General features: G+C 44.3%; 1 protein-coding gene across 7 annotated transcripts in view; it reads right to left on the bottom strand.

Annotated features, from left to right (window-relative positions):
• LOC117354438 (trichohyalin-like) overlaps positions 1–17,174 on the bottom strand; it is a 72,905-nt gene that overhangs the window by 42,129 nt on the left and 13,602 nt on the right. For all 7 annotated transcript variants that reach the window (XM_033931976.1, XM_033931981.1, XM_033931978.1 and 4 more), the window contains exons 2-5: positions 15,169–15,295; positions 12,938–13,051; positions 7,249–7,335; positions 3,846–4,042 (exon numbers count right to left, since the gene is read on the bottom strand). In XM_033931976.1, coding sequence (XP_033787867.1) covers positions 3,846–4,042; positions 7,249–7,335; positions 12,938–13,051; positions 15,169–15,295 — 525 coding nt within the window. The remainder of the gene's footprint in view (positions 1–3,845; positions 4,043–7,248; positions 7,336–12,937; positions 13,052–15,168; positions 15,296–17,174) is intronic.

The raw sequence follows: 17,174 nt of genomic DNA, 5'->3' as shown, positions 1-17,174 counted from the left end.
TAAGGTGGCCAAACAGGTTGAAAAGTTGACAGCGAAAGCTAGAAGGATGCTAGGGTGCATAGGGAGAGGTTTGGCCAGTAGGAAAAAGGAGGTATCGATGCCCCTGTATAAGATTTTGGCGAGACTTCATTTAGAATATTGTATACAATTCTGGAAACTGCACCTTCAAAAAGATATAAAAAGGACAGAGTCGGTCCAGATGAAGGCTACTAAAATGGTGTATGGTCTTCGTCATGAGGTGTATGGGGACAGACTTAAAGATCTCAATCTCTATACTTTGGAGGAAAGGCGGGAGAGGGGAGATATACTAGAGACGTTTAAATACCTACGTAATGTAAATTGCATGAGGCACATCTCTTTCATTTGAAAGAAAACACTGCAATGAGAGGGCATAGGATGAAGTTAAGAGGTGATAGACTCCGGAGTAATCTAAGGAAATACTTTTTTACAGAAAGGGTGGTAGATGCCTGGAACAGTCTCATGGTAGAACTGGTGGAGTCAGAGACTGTGTCTGACTTGAAGAAAGCATGGGATAGGAACATGGGATCTCTTAGAGAGAGGAAGAAATAATGGTTACTGCGAATGGGCAGACTAGATGGGCCATTTGGCCTTCATCTGCCATCATGTTTCTATGTCTCATCTTGCTGACGATGGACGAGATCTGCATACCACGGGCGACGAGGCCAATCCAGAGCTACTAGGATCACAAGGCCGGGATGCGTCGTTATCCGGCAGATGACCCAACCAACCAGAGGCCATGGAGGGAACATGCACAGGAGCTCATGAGCCCGCCAGGGCTGAACCAAGGCACCCAGGCTGTGTTCGTCAACTGAAAAAGTGCCTGGCTTTCGAGTTCTTTGCTGAAGCCATTAAGTTCATCTGGGGCTGACCCCAGTGCTGCAAGATCAGATGGAATGCCTTTCGCGGGAGGGATCATTCTCTTGGGTCCAGGACCTGTCAGCTGAGAAGTCCACCTGAACATTGATGACTCCAGCCACATGGGACACCAAGAGAGACATAAAATATTCTTCTGCCCAGTGGAACAGCATGTGAGCCTCCTGGCCCCAAGGGAGCGCTTCTTGTGCCCTCTTGATGATTTATGTATGCTACCGCTGTGGCACTTTTGGCGAATACTCATATTGCTTTTCCTTCCAGAAGAGTCTGCAGAGCAAGTAGCGCCAGCTGAATTGCCCAAAGCTCCAAACGATTGATCGACTGTTTCAGATGAGGGGTCGGCTGCCCCTGGAGTAGTCCCTGCAGTGAACACCCCAGCCAAACAGACTGGCATCCAAGATAAGTCATTCACTCGGAAATCCAAAAAAGCCTCCCCCTGAAGCCAGCAGCTCAAGCTGCTGCAAGCTGGCACCGTCCAGGGAAGCGGCATCTGAAGGTGACGACGCTGTGGAGGCCACCGAGAGAGAAGGGCCTCCTGTAAAGGGCACATATGCTCTCTGGCCCAAGGGACTGCTTCCAATGCTGCCATTGACCCCAAAACCTGCATAGAATGCCAGGTTGTGGGAGCTGGATGGTCCAGGAGATCTCTGATCTGTTGAAGTTTCTGTCTGCAAGCCTCGGGAAGAAATACACGACCCTTTCTGGTGTCAAAGAGAAGGCCCAGATACTCCAGGGACAGGGAAGGCATCAAGCGGCTCTTCCTGAAGTTGCCAACACCTGAGCATAAACACCACCGTCTCCATCGCACTTTCACACTCCTGACAAGACGGAGTCTGGATCAACCAGTTGTCCAAGAAAGGATGAACCTGGATTTCCTGTCAGCAGAGAAAAGTCACCACAACTACCATTACTGTAGTGAAAGTATGAGGTGCCATCTCGAGGTCAAAGGGCAGAGCTGTGAACTGGAAATACTGTTGAAGAACATGGAAAAACACAGAAACTTGTGATGCTCTGGGTAGATCGGAATAAGGAGGCAAGCCTCTGTGAGATCCAAGGATGCCAGAAACTCTCCTGGAGAGACCGCAGCTAACATGTGTGCTCAGTTACCTTGCGGAAATGAGGAATCCACAAGAAGCGATTGACCAACAGCAGATCCAGATGGGTCTCCACTGAGCTGTTCTGTGGCCCAATGCCAATTTTGTGTTCTATAACAGGTTCCATCGCTCCAATGTCTAAGAGACGTTGCACAGTATTGCTGACCCTGGACTCCTGGCCTGAGGACACCTGGAATTGAAACTGTTGTAACGGGGTGTAGCCCTGGGAATATCTCTGAGGAAGAACTTGTGGATCCCTGACGACACCTGCGGAACGAAAGCACTACGAAATCCTCCCGACGTTCGGCGAAACTGGTTCACAGGGAGAGACTTAGGGCAACACTCAGCAATACTGATGAGGACATCTAGATCTTTACCAAAAAGATGACGACCCTTGAAAGGAAGTCTGCTCATAGAGGCAGCATCCATAGTCCAAAGAAGAACCCAAAGAGCCCGGCGCAAAGACACTGCATAAGCAGAAACTAGTCTAAGAACTCGAATGAAATCATAAAGAGGACCGTGCACCAGATAACCTGCACCACAGCGGAATCTACCTTAGGCTGGTCAAACCTGCTGAAAATCAGGAGCCAGGCGATAAAGCTTAGACATAGCATTAGAAGGGCGGAAAGAGCTGTCAGAGGTATCACACTGATCTGTAACCAGACCAAGGAGCTGGAGATGGGTAGAAAAAGGCACACGAGAATAGTCCCTGACCAAAGCCTCAGAAGTGAAAGGTGAACTCAAAGTGAGCTCTTTCAGAAGAGCAGCAATAAAAAAGGAGCACAGAACCTTTCTTAAAAGGCATGTAGATAGAAGGATCAGCACCCAAATCCAGATTCTCAGGGTAGCCGAGGTGACTAGCCCCAGCAAGGATATCAGCCCTTTTTTATTTTTAATATTCTTTATTCATTTTTGAAATCAAATACATAGTGCAAATAGATGAACAATCAAGTAATATAACATACTGCACTCTATTCCAACAAATTGTATACAGATATATACCCCCCCCCCCGCCCTACCCCCCCCCCCGCCCCTCCTGGATGTGTATAACAATCTTTCATGAATCAAAGGGAAATAATGTTAATAATTCACATTCATATCTTACAATATTTTGTTAACGGGCCCCAAATTTCCTTAAATTTACTATTGTGTCCCAGCTGTAAAGAATAAATATTTTCAAACTTATAAATCTGGCATAAGGATTCCCACCCAAAACTATAATGTAAGTTATTCCAACTTTTCCAATTTTTCATTATAAGCTGCATGGCTACTCCTGTCATGATAAAGAGTAATTTATTCTGGTTTGCATTGATTGGTCTCTTGGGGAATAATATCGTTCCAAACAATATTATATCATATGACAACGATAATGGAACTTCCAATATCGTAATAATTTGACCCCAAATAGATTTCCAGAATTTAAGTTATCAAGGGACAATAGTACAGCAAATGATCCAGTGACCCTACAACGAGTGCCAGCATCTATTAGATTTATAAGTTTGAAGGAGAGGAAAGGATTGTAGAAGCTTAGTAGTTGATCAGGATGGGTAGACTGGATAGGCCATATGGTCTTTATCTGCTGTCACTTTCTGTTTTTCTGAAGACAGTATCACACTGGCTCAGCAACCTGGTTGGACACTACTATACAAGAGGTCTTGATTTGCCAGGCTTCAGAAAAAGGCCTCTTTGCCTGCTAATGCCACTAGAGGAAAGTGGTAACTGAAGCCAGCCGTGCAGGAATCTCCACAAGAAGCATGCAAAAGTACGACAGGGACAGCATCAGATTTGCACCATTAGTGTTGTCACCAGATCATACCCCCCCCCCCAACAGAAGGCTGGAAACTAGTAAACATTTACCTTCAGCAGCCGGCGGTTCCAGAGTGGCTGTGGAGGCAAGGAGAGGAGCTTCTCTAGGACGCCACCAATCTTTAGCCACATCTTGTTACGTGGCGAGTGGCAAAGGCCGTTGACAATGATAGAGCAGTCTGCCAGCTGAGGGTGGATAATCCTCACAGGGTCCACCATCAGCGGCCCATGAAGTTTCACGTCTCTCTCTGTGGATATACAAAAACATAACACTGTAAAAAAATTTTTTACTCTTGGCAGCTCCTCCTGCTGTTTTGGGCTTCTACGTTTATCTGGAATTAATATTTTGTGGGGCAGGATTAAATCAAAGCCTTTGTAAACGAGACATGTGCCTTAAGCCCAAATGTCTGAGAAGCGTCAGTCACTCATCACGTCTTATTCTGGCCCTGGTATAAGTGAGACTGATATGGAAGTTAGCAGCAGCAGAATAATTGGTGTGAGCCATGCCCTCCCTTACCAAGCACCTGAATAGTGCCTCCACCCTTTACCCTTCACAAAAAAGCTAACCCACAGCAGCAGTGGGAAAGGATATGCAGCAGGGAGGGGGGGGGGGGTTGTTTCATCACTGCCTCCTGCTCTGAAATGGATCACTGGCACCAGAAACACATTTAACTCACAGATTGTTAACTTCCTGCATACTGTTGAGGCCAGCAGTGAGATGTGGTTATGCTTATGTTTATTTAAGATTTGATATACCGCTCCTGCATTTTACTGACCTGAGTGTTTACAAAATAGCAAACTAAAATGAAATTAGGCACTTGAGAAAAACTATCCTATCTGTCCCGAAGGCTCATAAAGCAATGTTACTTACCGTAACAGTTGTTATCCAGGGACAGCAGGCAGCTATTCTCACTAGTGGGTGACGTCATCCGACGGAGCCCCGATGCGGACGTCTCACAAGCATACTTGCTTGTAGAAACTTTAGAAGTTTTGAGTCGCCCGCACCGCGCATGCGCGAGTGCCTTCCCGCCCGATGCACCGGGCGTGTCTCCTCAGTTCAGATAGCTAGCAGAGAAGCCAACCAAGGGGAGGTGGGTGGGACGTGAGAATAGCTGCCTGCTGTCCCTGGATAACAACTGTTACGGTAAGTAACATTGCTTTGTGAGCCTTCGGGACAGATAGGGTCAAAAATCAAAGAAATAGAAAATAGAAATAATGAAAGAAGTTAAAATATTAAAATAAAATAAAACCTGGGGGGGGGGATAGCTCTGGTGGATGGTAGTCCATTTGGATACGAGACTGAGCTATTTGAATGGGGAGGGGGGTGTTCTTTGTTCTTTTGTAGTCAGCTATTATTTTGATTTGCTCTCTGTTGCAGAATGTGTATTGGCTGTTCTTGCTTTTGAAAATAAAACTGTTTGAACATAAAAATAAAATAAAACAAATTTAAGAGATGGAAAAGTCTCTGAAGTGGCCTGATAGCAAACAGTCATATTTTAGTGCAGGTCTTTATACAACTCCCGGCACAGCACACTTCACAGATCCGCCACTGGCAGAGCTCGAGAGGATCAAATAAATTAACATTTCTAAAACATATCCACTAATACTGTAATATGACATAAATAAATCCAAATCAACACGAATCGGTACAAATTAAGGCAGATTGCGGTCCTCATTCCATTATTCAATTCGGGAGAGCCATTTGAAAAAAAAAAAAAAAAAAGTGCTTTAAGATGTCTCCTAAAATTTTGAAATGATTCTTCCTTAACTCAATATTGGAACCAAGTAGAAAAATGCACTTATGAGCTCTGAATGTATTTTTGGTGCCAGAGGTTGTCAACAGGCTGGGAGGGTTTTGCGTTAGGAACTAGAACTCAATTTCCCTGTCCCATCCCCATTCCTGCAAGCTCTGCCTTAACTGCACAAGCCTCGAACACTTATGATTTTAAAGTGTTTGAGGCTTGTTCATATAAGAATAGAAGCACAAAGCTTGTAAAGCTGATGAGAGCGCTCCAAAATACTCCCCTCGGGGATTTTCAAACTACTACTTCTTCCCACATATAGTGCTTCTGTGTTTTTGAGTGTCTTAATGCCGATGAAGAGTGAATGAGGACGGCATTTAGAACATAGCTGCAGCGTTTTCCTCCAGGCGCCAGAGCTAAGTTTAATTTTCTCTTAAACTTAAGTTTATGGGTGCACAGCAGTAGGATATTTTCCTAATCAGAGCTTTACATTTTTGTGGGTGTGAGTTTTTTATGCCAATGACAACAGAAACGCCAGCGTGAAATCAGTTCCGATCGCTGCGTGAGAGAATTTATTTTGAGCTTTTTCTCCACGTGAATCTTTTAGGCAAAGCCCACTGCTGGCGAGTAACACTTTTGAAAATTATTGCAATTTAAATGTCTCTATCCTATCTCCCCCTCTCCTCCAAAGTCTACATATTGAGATCTTTTAAGTCTGTCCCTATACGCCTTATAATGAAGGCCACCAACCATTTCAGTAGCCTTCCTCTGGACCAAATCCATCCTGTTTATATCTTTTTGAAGGTGCGGCCTCCAGAACTGTACACAATATTCTAAATTAGGGATCCCAGAGTCTTATACAGGGGCATCAATGCCTTCTTTTTCCTATTGGCCATACTTTTCCCTATGCACCCTAGCATCCTTCTAGCTTTGGTGACGGGACTAAATCGCGCGAGACAACGGCGCGCCGCCAACTGAGCGGAAGGTTGACGGCGCGCCGAAGAAAAACACTATTTTAAAGGGCTCCGACAGGGGGTGTGGGGGGGAACTCCCCCACTTTACTTAACAGACATTGCGCTGGCGTTGTGGGGGGTTTGGGGGGTTGTAACCCCCCACATTATACTTAAAACTGAACTTTTTCCCTAAAAAAACAGGCAAAAGTTTGGTTTCAAGTATAATGAGAGGGGTTACAACCCCCCAAACCCCCCACAACGCCAGCGTGATGTCTGTTAAGTAAAATAGGGGGGGGTTCCCCACCAACACCCCCCGTCAGACCCCTTTAAAATACTGCTTTTCTTCGGCGCGCCGTCAACCTTGTGCTCAGTTGTCAGCGCGCTGTTGTCTCGCGCGATTTTGTCTATGAACCCTAGCTTTCACTCCATGAAAGGAAAAAAAATAAATAACTGTGGAGGCACTTACTCAATTATAAAATGAGTATCTTAAAAGAAGGAACTATACAGCCCTAAAATCAAGCAAATACAATATTGTTGTCTGTTACTGCGCAGCTGATGCTGATTTATGGGTAGGAGAGGCAGTAGTGTGGCCTAGTGTTTCCAGCACTGAATTTTACAGGAGAACACACAGAACCAATGGACCCCAAGTCTGTCCTCACCATTCCTTCCTGGCAGCCCCTTCTCTCCCTTCTCAGTACTCATGCAGGTACATTTCACTAAGCCCGTTCTTTTAACACTGAATATCTGATGAACGCATACCAATAGGAGATGCTACCCTATGCATCAGTGGCAAGGAAGACTCCAAGAGGCTGGCTGTAGGCTGCTGCTCGGTGTCTCCATCTGGCCCTGTATAAATAAAACAATTTATTTCACAGTTGGAGAAAGATCTTGAAACTCTTGGTATTTGAATAAACATCTGCTCTGTTGTGGCTGTTTTATGACACTTCCAAAAAAAAGTAAGAAAATCCTGGTAACCTGGAAGATGCGAAACCATTTTTTAACTCATACCACACTAGGGCACAATCCGATACAGAAGTATAGTCTCTCATGGGGGTGAAATTCCCACCAGACATCTACTAATTTGAATGTATATATTAAATCTAATTGGTTTCTTTGACTGGGTGACCAAACAGTTGGATATTGGAGGGGCGCGAGGTGCAATATGCTTAGATTTTAGCTAAGCCTTTGGCACAGTTCTGCACAGGTGCCCGATAAATAAACTGAGTGCCCTTGGTATGGACCCTAAAGTGACCGACTGGGTTAAAAAACTGGTTTAAGTTAAAGGAAACAGAAAGGTAGTGGTAAACTGAGTTCACTCTGAGAAAAAGGATGTCATCGATGGGGGTGCTGCAGGGATCTGTCCTTGGGCTGGCTTTGTGAGTGAAAATGAGGGAGGCGATCTGGTAAGGTTTGTCTCTGCAGATGATACCAGACTCTGTACTAAGGTAGAACACCAGAGCATATGAATAGTATAGTATAGGGCAGGGGTAGGCAATTCCGGTCCCCGAGAGCCTCAGGCAGGTCAGGTTTTTCAGGATATCCACAATGAATATGTATGAGATGGATTTGCATGCACTGCCTCCTTGAGATGTAAATCTATCTCATGCATATTCATTGTGGAGAGTGTGGCGCAGAGGTTGAAGCTACAGCCTCAGCAACCTCCACTTCCCCCGTGTTAAACAGGTGTTACAAGATCATAGAAACATAGAAATAGACGGCAGATAAGGGCCACGGCCCATCTAGTCTGCCCACCCCAATGACCCTCCCCTACCTTTCTCTGTGAATAGATCCCACGTGTCTATCCCATTTGGCCTTAAAATCAGGCACGCTGCTGGCCTCAATAACCTGAAGTGGAAGACTATTCCAGCGATTTCAGTGAAAAAGAATTTCCTGGTGTCCCCATGCAGTTTCCCGCCCCTGATTTTCCATGGATGCCCCCTTGTTGCCGCGGGACCCTTGAAAAAGAAAATATCTTCTTCCACCTCGATGCGGCCTGTGAGATACTTGAATGTCTCGATCATGTCACCCCTCTCTCTGCGTTCCTCGAGCGAGTATAGCTGTAATTTATCCAGCCGTTCCTCGTACGGGAGATCCTTGAGTCCCGAGACCATCCGGGTGGCCATTCTCTGGACCGACTCCAGTCTCAGCACATCCTTACGGTAATGCGGCCTCCAGAATTGCACACAGTATTCCAGGTGCCTCACCATGGCAATGGCATAATGACTTCAGGCTTACGGCTGACGAAACTCCTGCGTATGCAACCTATGATTTGCCTTGCCTTGGATGAAGCTTGCTCCACTTGATTGGCAGTCTTCATGTTCTCACTGACGATCACCCCTATGTCTCGTTCTGCTTCAGTTCTTGTTAGGATCTCGCCATTAAGGGTGTAAGTCTTGCATGGATTATGGCTGCCCAGGTGCATGACTTTGCATTTTTTGGCATTGAAGCTGAGTTGCCAGGACCTAGACCAGCGCTCCAGTAGGAGTAGGTCGTGCATCATGTTGTCGGACATTAAATTTATGTCTGTTGTGCTTTTGCCCACTACATTGCTTAGTTTGGCGTCATCGGTGACTAATGTTATTTTATCTCACAGCCCTTCTGCCAAGTCTCTTATAAAGATGTTGAATAGGATCGGGCCCAGGACTGAGCCCTGCGGCACTCCACTGATTACCTCCGTCATTTCGGAGGGGGTGCCGTTCACCACTAACCTCTGAAGCCTACCTCCAAGCCAGTTCCCAACCCATTTCGTCAATGTGTCGCCCAATCCTATAGAACTCATCTTGCTCAGCAACCTACGGTGTGGTACGCTATCGAATGCTTTACTGAAGTCCAGGTATACGATGTCCAGGGACTCCCCAACATCCAGCTTCCTCGTCACCCAGTCAAAGAAGCTGATCAGGTTGGATTGGCAGGATCTCCCCTTAGTAAATCCATGTTGACGGGGATCCCGTAGATTCTCCTCGTTCAGGATCGTATCCAATTGGCGTTTGATTAGAGTTTCCATTAGTTTGCACACTATTGATGCGAGACTCACCGGTCTGTAGTTTGCTGTCTCCATCTTGGAGCCTTTCTTGTGGAGTGGAATGACGTTAGCCGTCTTCCAGTCCAACGGGACGTTACCCGTACTAAGGGAGAGATAGAAACCTTCACAAAACGAGAACAAAAGGAAGCACTGGTGTATGAAACTGGATCACGGCTTCAGCACAACTGCCTTCAGTGTCTCCTCTTGGGTTATCAACCAATAACAAGGCAGCTTTTGCCATGTATGATGACATCACAATGTGCTCCATCTCCATATCGGACGCAATTAAATAAATATAAAGGCAAAATACAATGGGCATTTTGATTCTGGAACATTTCATAGGTGCTCCAACACTCTGCTGGAGATGGGGGCAAAGAAGAATGTCCCTGCGATTCTCAGGTGCTCAAAGCACTTTGCAGTTAGTCTGCCTGAACTGTACACTGCTCGGAAGGATTCAAAGGTGCATTTCTGCTTATAAAGCCAATGGTAGCCAGCACTTGAACCCTTGATGTCACTTATAAAGGAGCCAGGATGGGCAAGAACTGACAGCACGATACATTCATTGGTGGAATGTCTGCAAATATGTTACGTTTTGTGCATACCATGACAGTAATGAACCTCACACCTAAACCAGGACATGCTGGGTATGATGTGTATCTCTTAAATTAACTCCTAATACTCGCCTTGCATAACTGAATCATGCCATAGAGAGCTTCTCTCTGGAATTCACAAGGATGTTAACATGTATAATAGGTCACTTATCAAGATGTGCTTTGAAACTGCTTTCAAATCAAGCCTGGGGCACCCAGAACAATGGGAATTATTTCTGTATATTTCAATATTTTGGGGGTACTTAGGATCTTGTGCACAGAACGTGGAGAACAGAATGACCCTGTTGGGCACGGAGCCTGTGTTCTCTTACTTTCTATCCCCAGTTGTATTTAAGGCCAGGAAAAATCCAAGGACCTTCTTTGAACAGAAATGATCCTGCTTAAAAGGGCAGAGGGAGGTTCTAGCTGCTGCCATGTAAGAATTAACTCAAGGGAGCCGCTCATATCCCAAGAAATGGCTACAGCTACCTCAGTAAACATCATTCACTGTACCTTCTGCCGGGCACAGGGATCTGCTGCTTCTGACATCCTCTTGTTGCATTTTCACCTCTTTGCCTGTTGCTAGTAAGAACTGCAGCCAGAGCTCCTGAACACTTTGCCATCTTAAGGGCCAAGAGAACTCTGTTTTACAGAATACAGTCTGGTTCTATGGGGGAGGAGATCAACAATACCTGACTTTTGCATCTTTTCACCCCTTGGGTCCTAGCCCTTGGTTTCACTGTGGACTTAGGCCCACTAGTACATCTGCTAGATAGAGAATATGGATTGACTTCTAGGCTGTACTAGCTTATATACAGAAGCTGAAGAGTTTAGCTCTGTCGCCATCTGCTGGTAGGGAGGACATAACCCATTTATCTAGACCTCTAGCAAGGACAAATAAGAAGCATATTAATAAGAGCATAAAAATACAAACACAAAACAAATAAACAAACTTGCTAAACTCGCTTGGTATTGGTAAAGAAAGAAACTTAGCTAATCTCAACTCTCACCCAAGAAACTAAAAACAAACACAAAAGCCACAATAATATTTCCCTAGTCCTCTCAACAAGTCTCCGAAAAAACTGTTTTGGAGGAGCTATAGAAAGGATGAGGGAGACAGCGTACATCCCCAACTGGTTTAAAAAGAAAGAAAAAGAAGGAGCCCCCTGGCAACTCTGGTTTAGTCTTCAATTTGTATCATACAGTAGTTCAGTGTACAACTACAAACATGCTTTATTCAGTTTCCCTTCCAAAACTGTTTTAGTTTAATAAATTGATAGACCACCCTTCAAAAGGGTCCCTTTGTAAGAGTTTACTATTTACCACAGAGAATTGATCAACAGTAAAAATCTGGGAATGAAAATCTACGAGAGATCCCACTAGATGTCTCTAATTTATTGGAGACATCTGATGCATCTATGGCTTCTCCAGCAACACTTGCTCACGGTTGCTTTGCAACCAGATAAAGAATGGATTTTAAGAATGTTCTTCAAAAATAGATCTAAAGAATTTTTGGAACACAAAATCCTGATTTTTCCAGATGTCTCAAGAGACACACAAAAAAAGGAGACACCAGTTCCTGATTTTGAGACCAGCCAGCAGTGACCAAGTTGGGAGGTGTTTTCTATTTGAGATTTCCCTGCAAGTGTATGATTAGATATCTTCCCTATAGTATGTTTTCCGTGAACCCTCACAGTTGTCTAGTTTCATATCCCTTAAACGCCTTGAGAGAGAAGTTTAATACTAACTGATATATTTAGAAAATTTCCCTCATTCAACAGTTAAGCTGTTAATCTAGAGAATTGTTAATTTCTGAAAGCTTTTGCTTTCCTTGAAATCACTCCGATGTATAATCTTGGATCTTTTGTTGAGGACTTGAGAAAGATTTAGCATATAGTTTGAGTTTCCTTTTAGTTTGATGTATAATTTGAATATTTTTGCTCAATCTACCTTTCTGTACAAATGTGTTATGCTTGGAAATTATGGTGAAAAATTATAAATAAATACATTTTTAAAAAACCCAAAAGGAATAGCAGTTTACAGACTAAAATACATAAAAGCAAATCATACAATAAGGAAAAAACTTATATCTCACCTGATAATTTTCTTTCCTTTAGATGTAGCAGATGAATCCAGAGACTAGTGGAATTACATTCAGGTGTCGGGCTGCAGAGATCTCATATGAAAGGGAACCCATGGGACCACCTCAAAGGGCGCTACCATCGAGCCCAACACCTGAAAGAAATCCCACTGGTCTCTGGTTTCATCTCCTGCTGGTGCTAAGGAAGACAACAAATAATCATACGTAGTTGAAAGGAAAGGCAAAAGAGAACCAATCAGTCATCAAGATGGAAGAACTTTTTGCCAAACTGGTGGTCTATTGTCATTGTTTTTCTTCCATCTTGACAATAAAAAAAAAGTCATACCACAGAATAGAAAACTAGACAAAAACTGCAATCAGTAAGTCATAAATTAAAATATCACCCCTTCCCCTAAAAATATGACAACACTTAAAACAAAGATGATAAAACAAGTTTTAAAATCAAATATGTTCTGAAACAGTCCAGTTCATTTTTTCCCCTAAATGATGAATATGTAACAGATCTAATATATTGGGGGGAGTCCATTCCACAAAAATGATGCCTGATAAATACAAATGAGAAAAATTATTTAGTATAGTTCTTAAATTTTTTTGAGTAATTCTACATTCTCCCCCCCCCCCTTTTTAGCCCTTAGTGCTAAATGCTCTCAAACTGCTCCAACGCATTTAGTGCTCCGGGCCGCAGTAGAAGCCTTAACCAGGACTTAGTAAAAGAGGGCCTTAATTCTTACTCACCTGTGCAGAGTGTTCTGCTAATAACTGTGTTTCTAAGATGACCCCAGTTCTTCTCCCAAGGATCTTCTCCTCGTTCCAGCTTAATTAGGACGTCTGGCTTGACAAGTGGGTATCCTATCCATGCAAAGAAAAATATTTTGATGGAAGAAAATATATCAATCAGGAAGTTTCAGTCCGATTGGTTCAGGAACTGCAGAGGCACCTCAAGTGGGCCCGGTAGCCCCCTTTACCCCAGGGCTTTCTGGTCCAGGGCACCTCAGATCAGGGAGGCCCTTTACCAGACAGCTTCTATGCTGCTGGAATACTAATAAATTACCTGATCCATGGAAGCATCAAAAATAAAGAATGACATGAGGCCAAATTTGTCCCCCGTAGGAACTTGATTTCCCCCATCCCTGTGAGTTTTGTCGCTGACCCTGTCCCATTCCTGTAAGCTCTGCCTTAATCACACAAGCCTCGAACACTTATGATTTTAAAGTGTTTGAGGCTTGTGCAGATGAGGACGGAGCTTGCAGGAATGGGGCAGGGACAGGAAAAGAAGTCGCGGGGATCGGACAGGGAAAAAATTTGTCCCCGTGTCATTCTCTAATCATAATAATAGTCATAATCTAATCTAGTTCGACCATGTAACACCTTCATACCAACTTCTGCACTGGCTGTCGATGGAGGCGCGTGTGAAGGTCAAGTTTGGTTGTTTTTGCTTTAAGGTACTATTCGGTCTAGCCCCTAAATATATATCTGACCTTTTCTCTTTCTTAGCCAACAGACATAAAAGAAGCTCACACTTGAATTTTGTTTCCTCTCCGGTTAGAGGATGCAAATTTAAGAGACATCATCAACATCTTTTCTCACATCAGGCAGCATTATGGGGTAAAGATCTGGAACAATTGCTTACGCCTACTACTTATGGGGAATTTAGGAAAAGCCTAAAAACATATCTGTTCCTGAAATATTTAGGCAAATAACCTGCACAATCTTATTCCACAATAACTGATCCCTAGAAATGTTAATCACCGCCTTTAACTTTGTTAATTCCACTCAATTTGTAGCATCTTTTAACCATTGTAAACCGCATAGAACTTCACGGTCCTGTGGTATACAAACTGTTGTTATTATTATTATTAATCCAAGAGCATCCTTCTTTTACCGCTGCCATCTTGTTAAATGCTGGTGCCAAGCAGTGTGACAACTGAGCGCAGGGCTTGATCGCGCCGAAGAAAAAACGTATTTTAAATGGCTCTGACGGGGGTGTGTGGGGGGGACCCCCCCCACTCTACTTAATAGGGATCGCGCTGCCTCACGCTGCCATGTTGGGGGGTGGGGGGGTGTAACCCCCCACATTATATTGAAAACTTAACTTTTTCCCTAAAAAACAGGGAAAAAGTTAAGTTTCCAGTATAATGAGGGGGGTTACAATCCCCCAAACCCCCCACAACACCAGCGCGATCTCTATTAAGTAAAGTGGGGGGGTTCCCCACCAACACCCCCTGTCAGAGCCCTTTAAAATAAGGTTTTTCTTCGGCACAATCAAGCCCTGCGCTCAGTTGTCTGTGCTGGGTTGTCAGCGCACCTTTGTCCTCGCATGCTTTAGACTATGAACCCTTTTTCCTCTCCTCAGTCTTCCTTCTCCCTCCCTATATGGGTGCAGCATTTCTCTCCCCCTCCCCTCGTCAGCCTGCAGCGCAACGTTCACAATTCACTGCACTTGTCAGCGTCGGGCCTTCCTCTCGTCAGGTCCTGCCTTCGTGGAAACAAGAAGTAGGCGGGACCCGGCAGAGAGGAAGGCCCGAAGCCAAAAAGAACAGCGAATTGTGAACGCTGCTACCAGGAAGAAGTTCTTGACATCGGCCCTTGGAAGAGTTGGAGCACCCCCCTCCCCCCCCAGGACGCCATTACTTCTATGATGAAGCTTAGCTCACCACTCAAATTTATTGCATTAAGTCCAGGATTATCATTGTGCTCCAGATTTTCAGAAAAGGCTGATCCAGTCTGGTTTTATCCCCCGCCTGTATGAACTTGCAGAAGTCACACATATCGTGAGGTCTGGCCTACTCTGAAAACGTGGAACCAGTTTGCAAGATTAGTGCTAGAGAGTACACAACAGTACAGTCAAGCACACAGAGAACCCAATGCAGTGAAGGAGCAGAGCAGGTGTGAGGGAGGAGGGGGAAGATAGTGCGGAGACACTTGAAACAAGTTCCATTTTTCTTAAAGAGTATGTTCATCTTTACCCAATATCATCAGAGACTCAAAATTCTCCTTCATCACATCTTTGTACAGCTCCTTTTGCCCGTCTTCTAACACCTTCCACTCCTCCTCCGAGAAATAGACTGCGACATCCTCAAACGTCACCAACATCTGGAACAAGAAACAGTATAACCAGGACTGTATTACAGGTACAAAAAAGCACCACAGAAATTAGTGGAAAAAAACAAAAAGGCAGGTTCATCCTGGTAAATGGGCCTCCTAGTGTGTGGAACCAGGTATAACTTCCACAATTAACCATATCTTTGTGAGGAAGTGGCCGTTTACCTTTCCACATCAAAACCTCTGTGAATGTGAACAAACAGCCTTCAGTAGCCTTAGGATCTGAAATAATGCACAAGAGCAATCATGGTCCTACACCCTTCCTCCAGAACTTTGTATTTGCCAGGGCATGGTTCATTGGGCTCCAATGATCTTTTGCCATACTATGAAGTCAGATGATACAGAGAGCGCTTGGTGTATTTTCAGTCCAATTTTCTGTGCTGTGATGTGAAATTAAGAAATGACCCTAACAGAAGCATTAAAAAAAAAAAATTGCTAAACCCTTCACACCCACCCCAACCCACACAAGAAAACCTGAACACACACAAAACGTTAAAAAAAAAAAAAAAAAAAAATTCAAAACACTACAAACCCCCAAAGTCACAGAAAAATCTTGGGGCTCTTTTTACTAAGCTGCGCTAGCGTTTTTCAGCAGAAAATTAGTGCGCCCTTGGTTTTCCCCCATACTTTAGATTCAAACAGTTTTATTGATGCAAATATCATCAAATACAATAATACGGCATCAAAAGACATCAATATGCATCAATTATTAATAAACACAATAAAAGACAAATTCCAATATCAATAAACCCCCACTTATCTATATGAGTTTGAACCTTAACCATCCCTCTCCACACCCACCCCTTCTCATCCAATTCCCCCATACTTTAAAGCAGCACTATCAGCAAAAGCAGACTTGTAAACAACGCATTATACTAAGCGGTCATTTTGTTCACATGCTTTATTTTTGATATACCATATGTAAAACCATTAAAAGTGATACATTCAAGGAGAGCAGGTATTTTTCTGTCCCTGGGAGGCCTCGTAAACTAAGTTTGCACCGAAGGCAATGGGGGAAAGTTCATGTATTTGATATGGTGTCAGGTCAAAAGCGCGCCGGGACAAAGGCGCGCGCAGACAATTGAGCGCAGCGCGGAGGCGCACGCCGCAGAAAATTACAGTTTTTACAGCTCCGACCGGGGGGGGCGTGAGGGGGAACCCCCCCCCACTTTACTTAATAGAGATCGCGCCGCGTTGTGGGGGGTGTGGGGGGTTGTAACCCCCCCACATTTTACTGAAAACTTCACTTTTTCCCTGTTTTTAGGGAAAAAAGTTAAGTTTACAGTAAAATGTGGAGGGTTACAACCCCCCAAACCCCCCACAACGCCGGCGCAATCTCTATTAAGTAAACTGGGGGGGGGGGGGCTCCCCAACAAAAACCCCCGTCGGAGCCCCTAAAAACTGTAATTTTCTTCGGCGCGCGCCTTTGTCTTGCGCTCAGTTGTCTATGAACCATTTGATAAGTGACTTTCTCAAGATTACAAGAAGCTGAGGGATTTGAACAAGAATCCCCTGGTTCTCAGCCTGCTGCTCTATTAGGCTATTCCCTCCACACTTTTTAAAATTTGTTCACTTTTTTAATCAAATCTGCCCACCTTCAGAAAATCAAGGTTAGTAACTTACCAAGGCATAGAACCCGGACACCCAACCCCCAGCAGCCTCTCTAAGCACTGCCTGGTGGTATCTGTCCTACTCCCTCCCCAAGAAATCTCGTCTCTCAAAGTAACTGAACATGTGCCCCATTTGATGCTCAGAAAACAAAAAGGACCCAGGATAAGAGAAAAAAAAGCTAAGGACACAGCTCTTTTAAAAAAATGATCATTGGTTGCCAATACCCCAATAGCATTTAAGATCCGCCAATCTAATCTCC

This window comes from Geotrypetes seraphini, chromosome 2, assembly GCF_902459505.1.
Source record: "Geotrypetes seraphini chromosome 2, aGeoSer1.1, whole genome shotgun sequence".
Lineage (NCBI taxonomy): Eukaryota > Metazoa > Chordata > Amphibia > Gymnophiona > Dermophiidae > Geotrypetes > Geotrypetes seraphini.
Note: the sequence above shows the minus strand (reverse complement) of the source record. Positions and strands in the feature narration are given on the sequence as shown.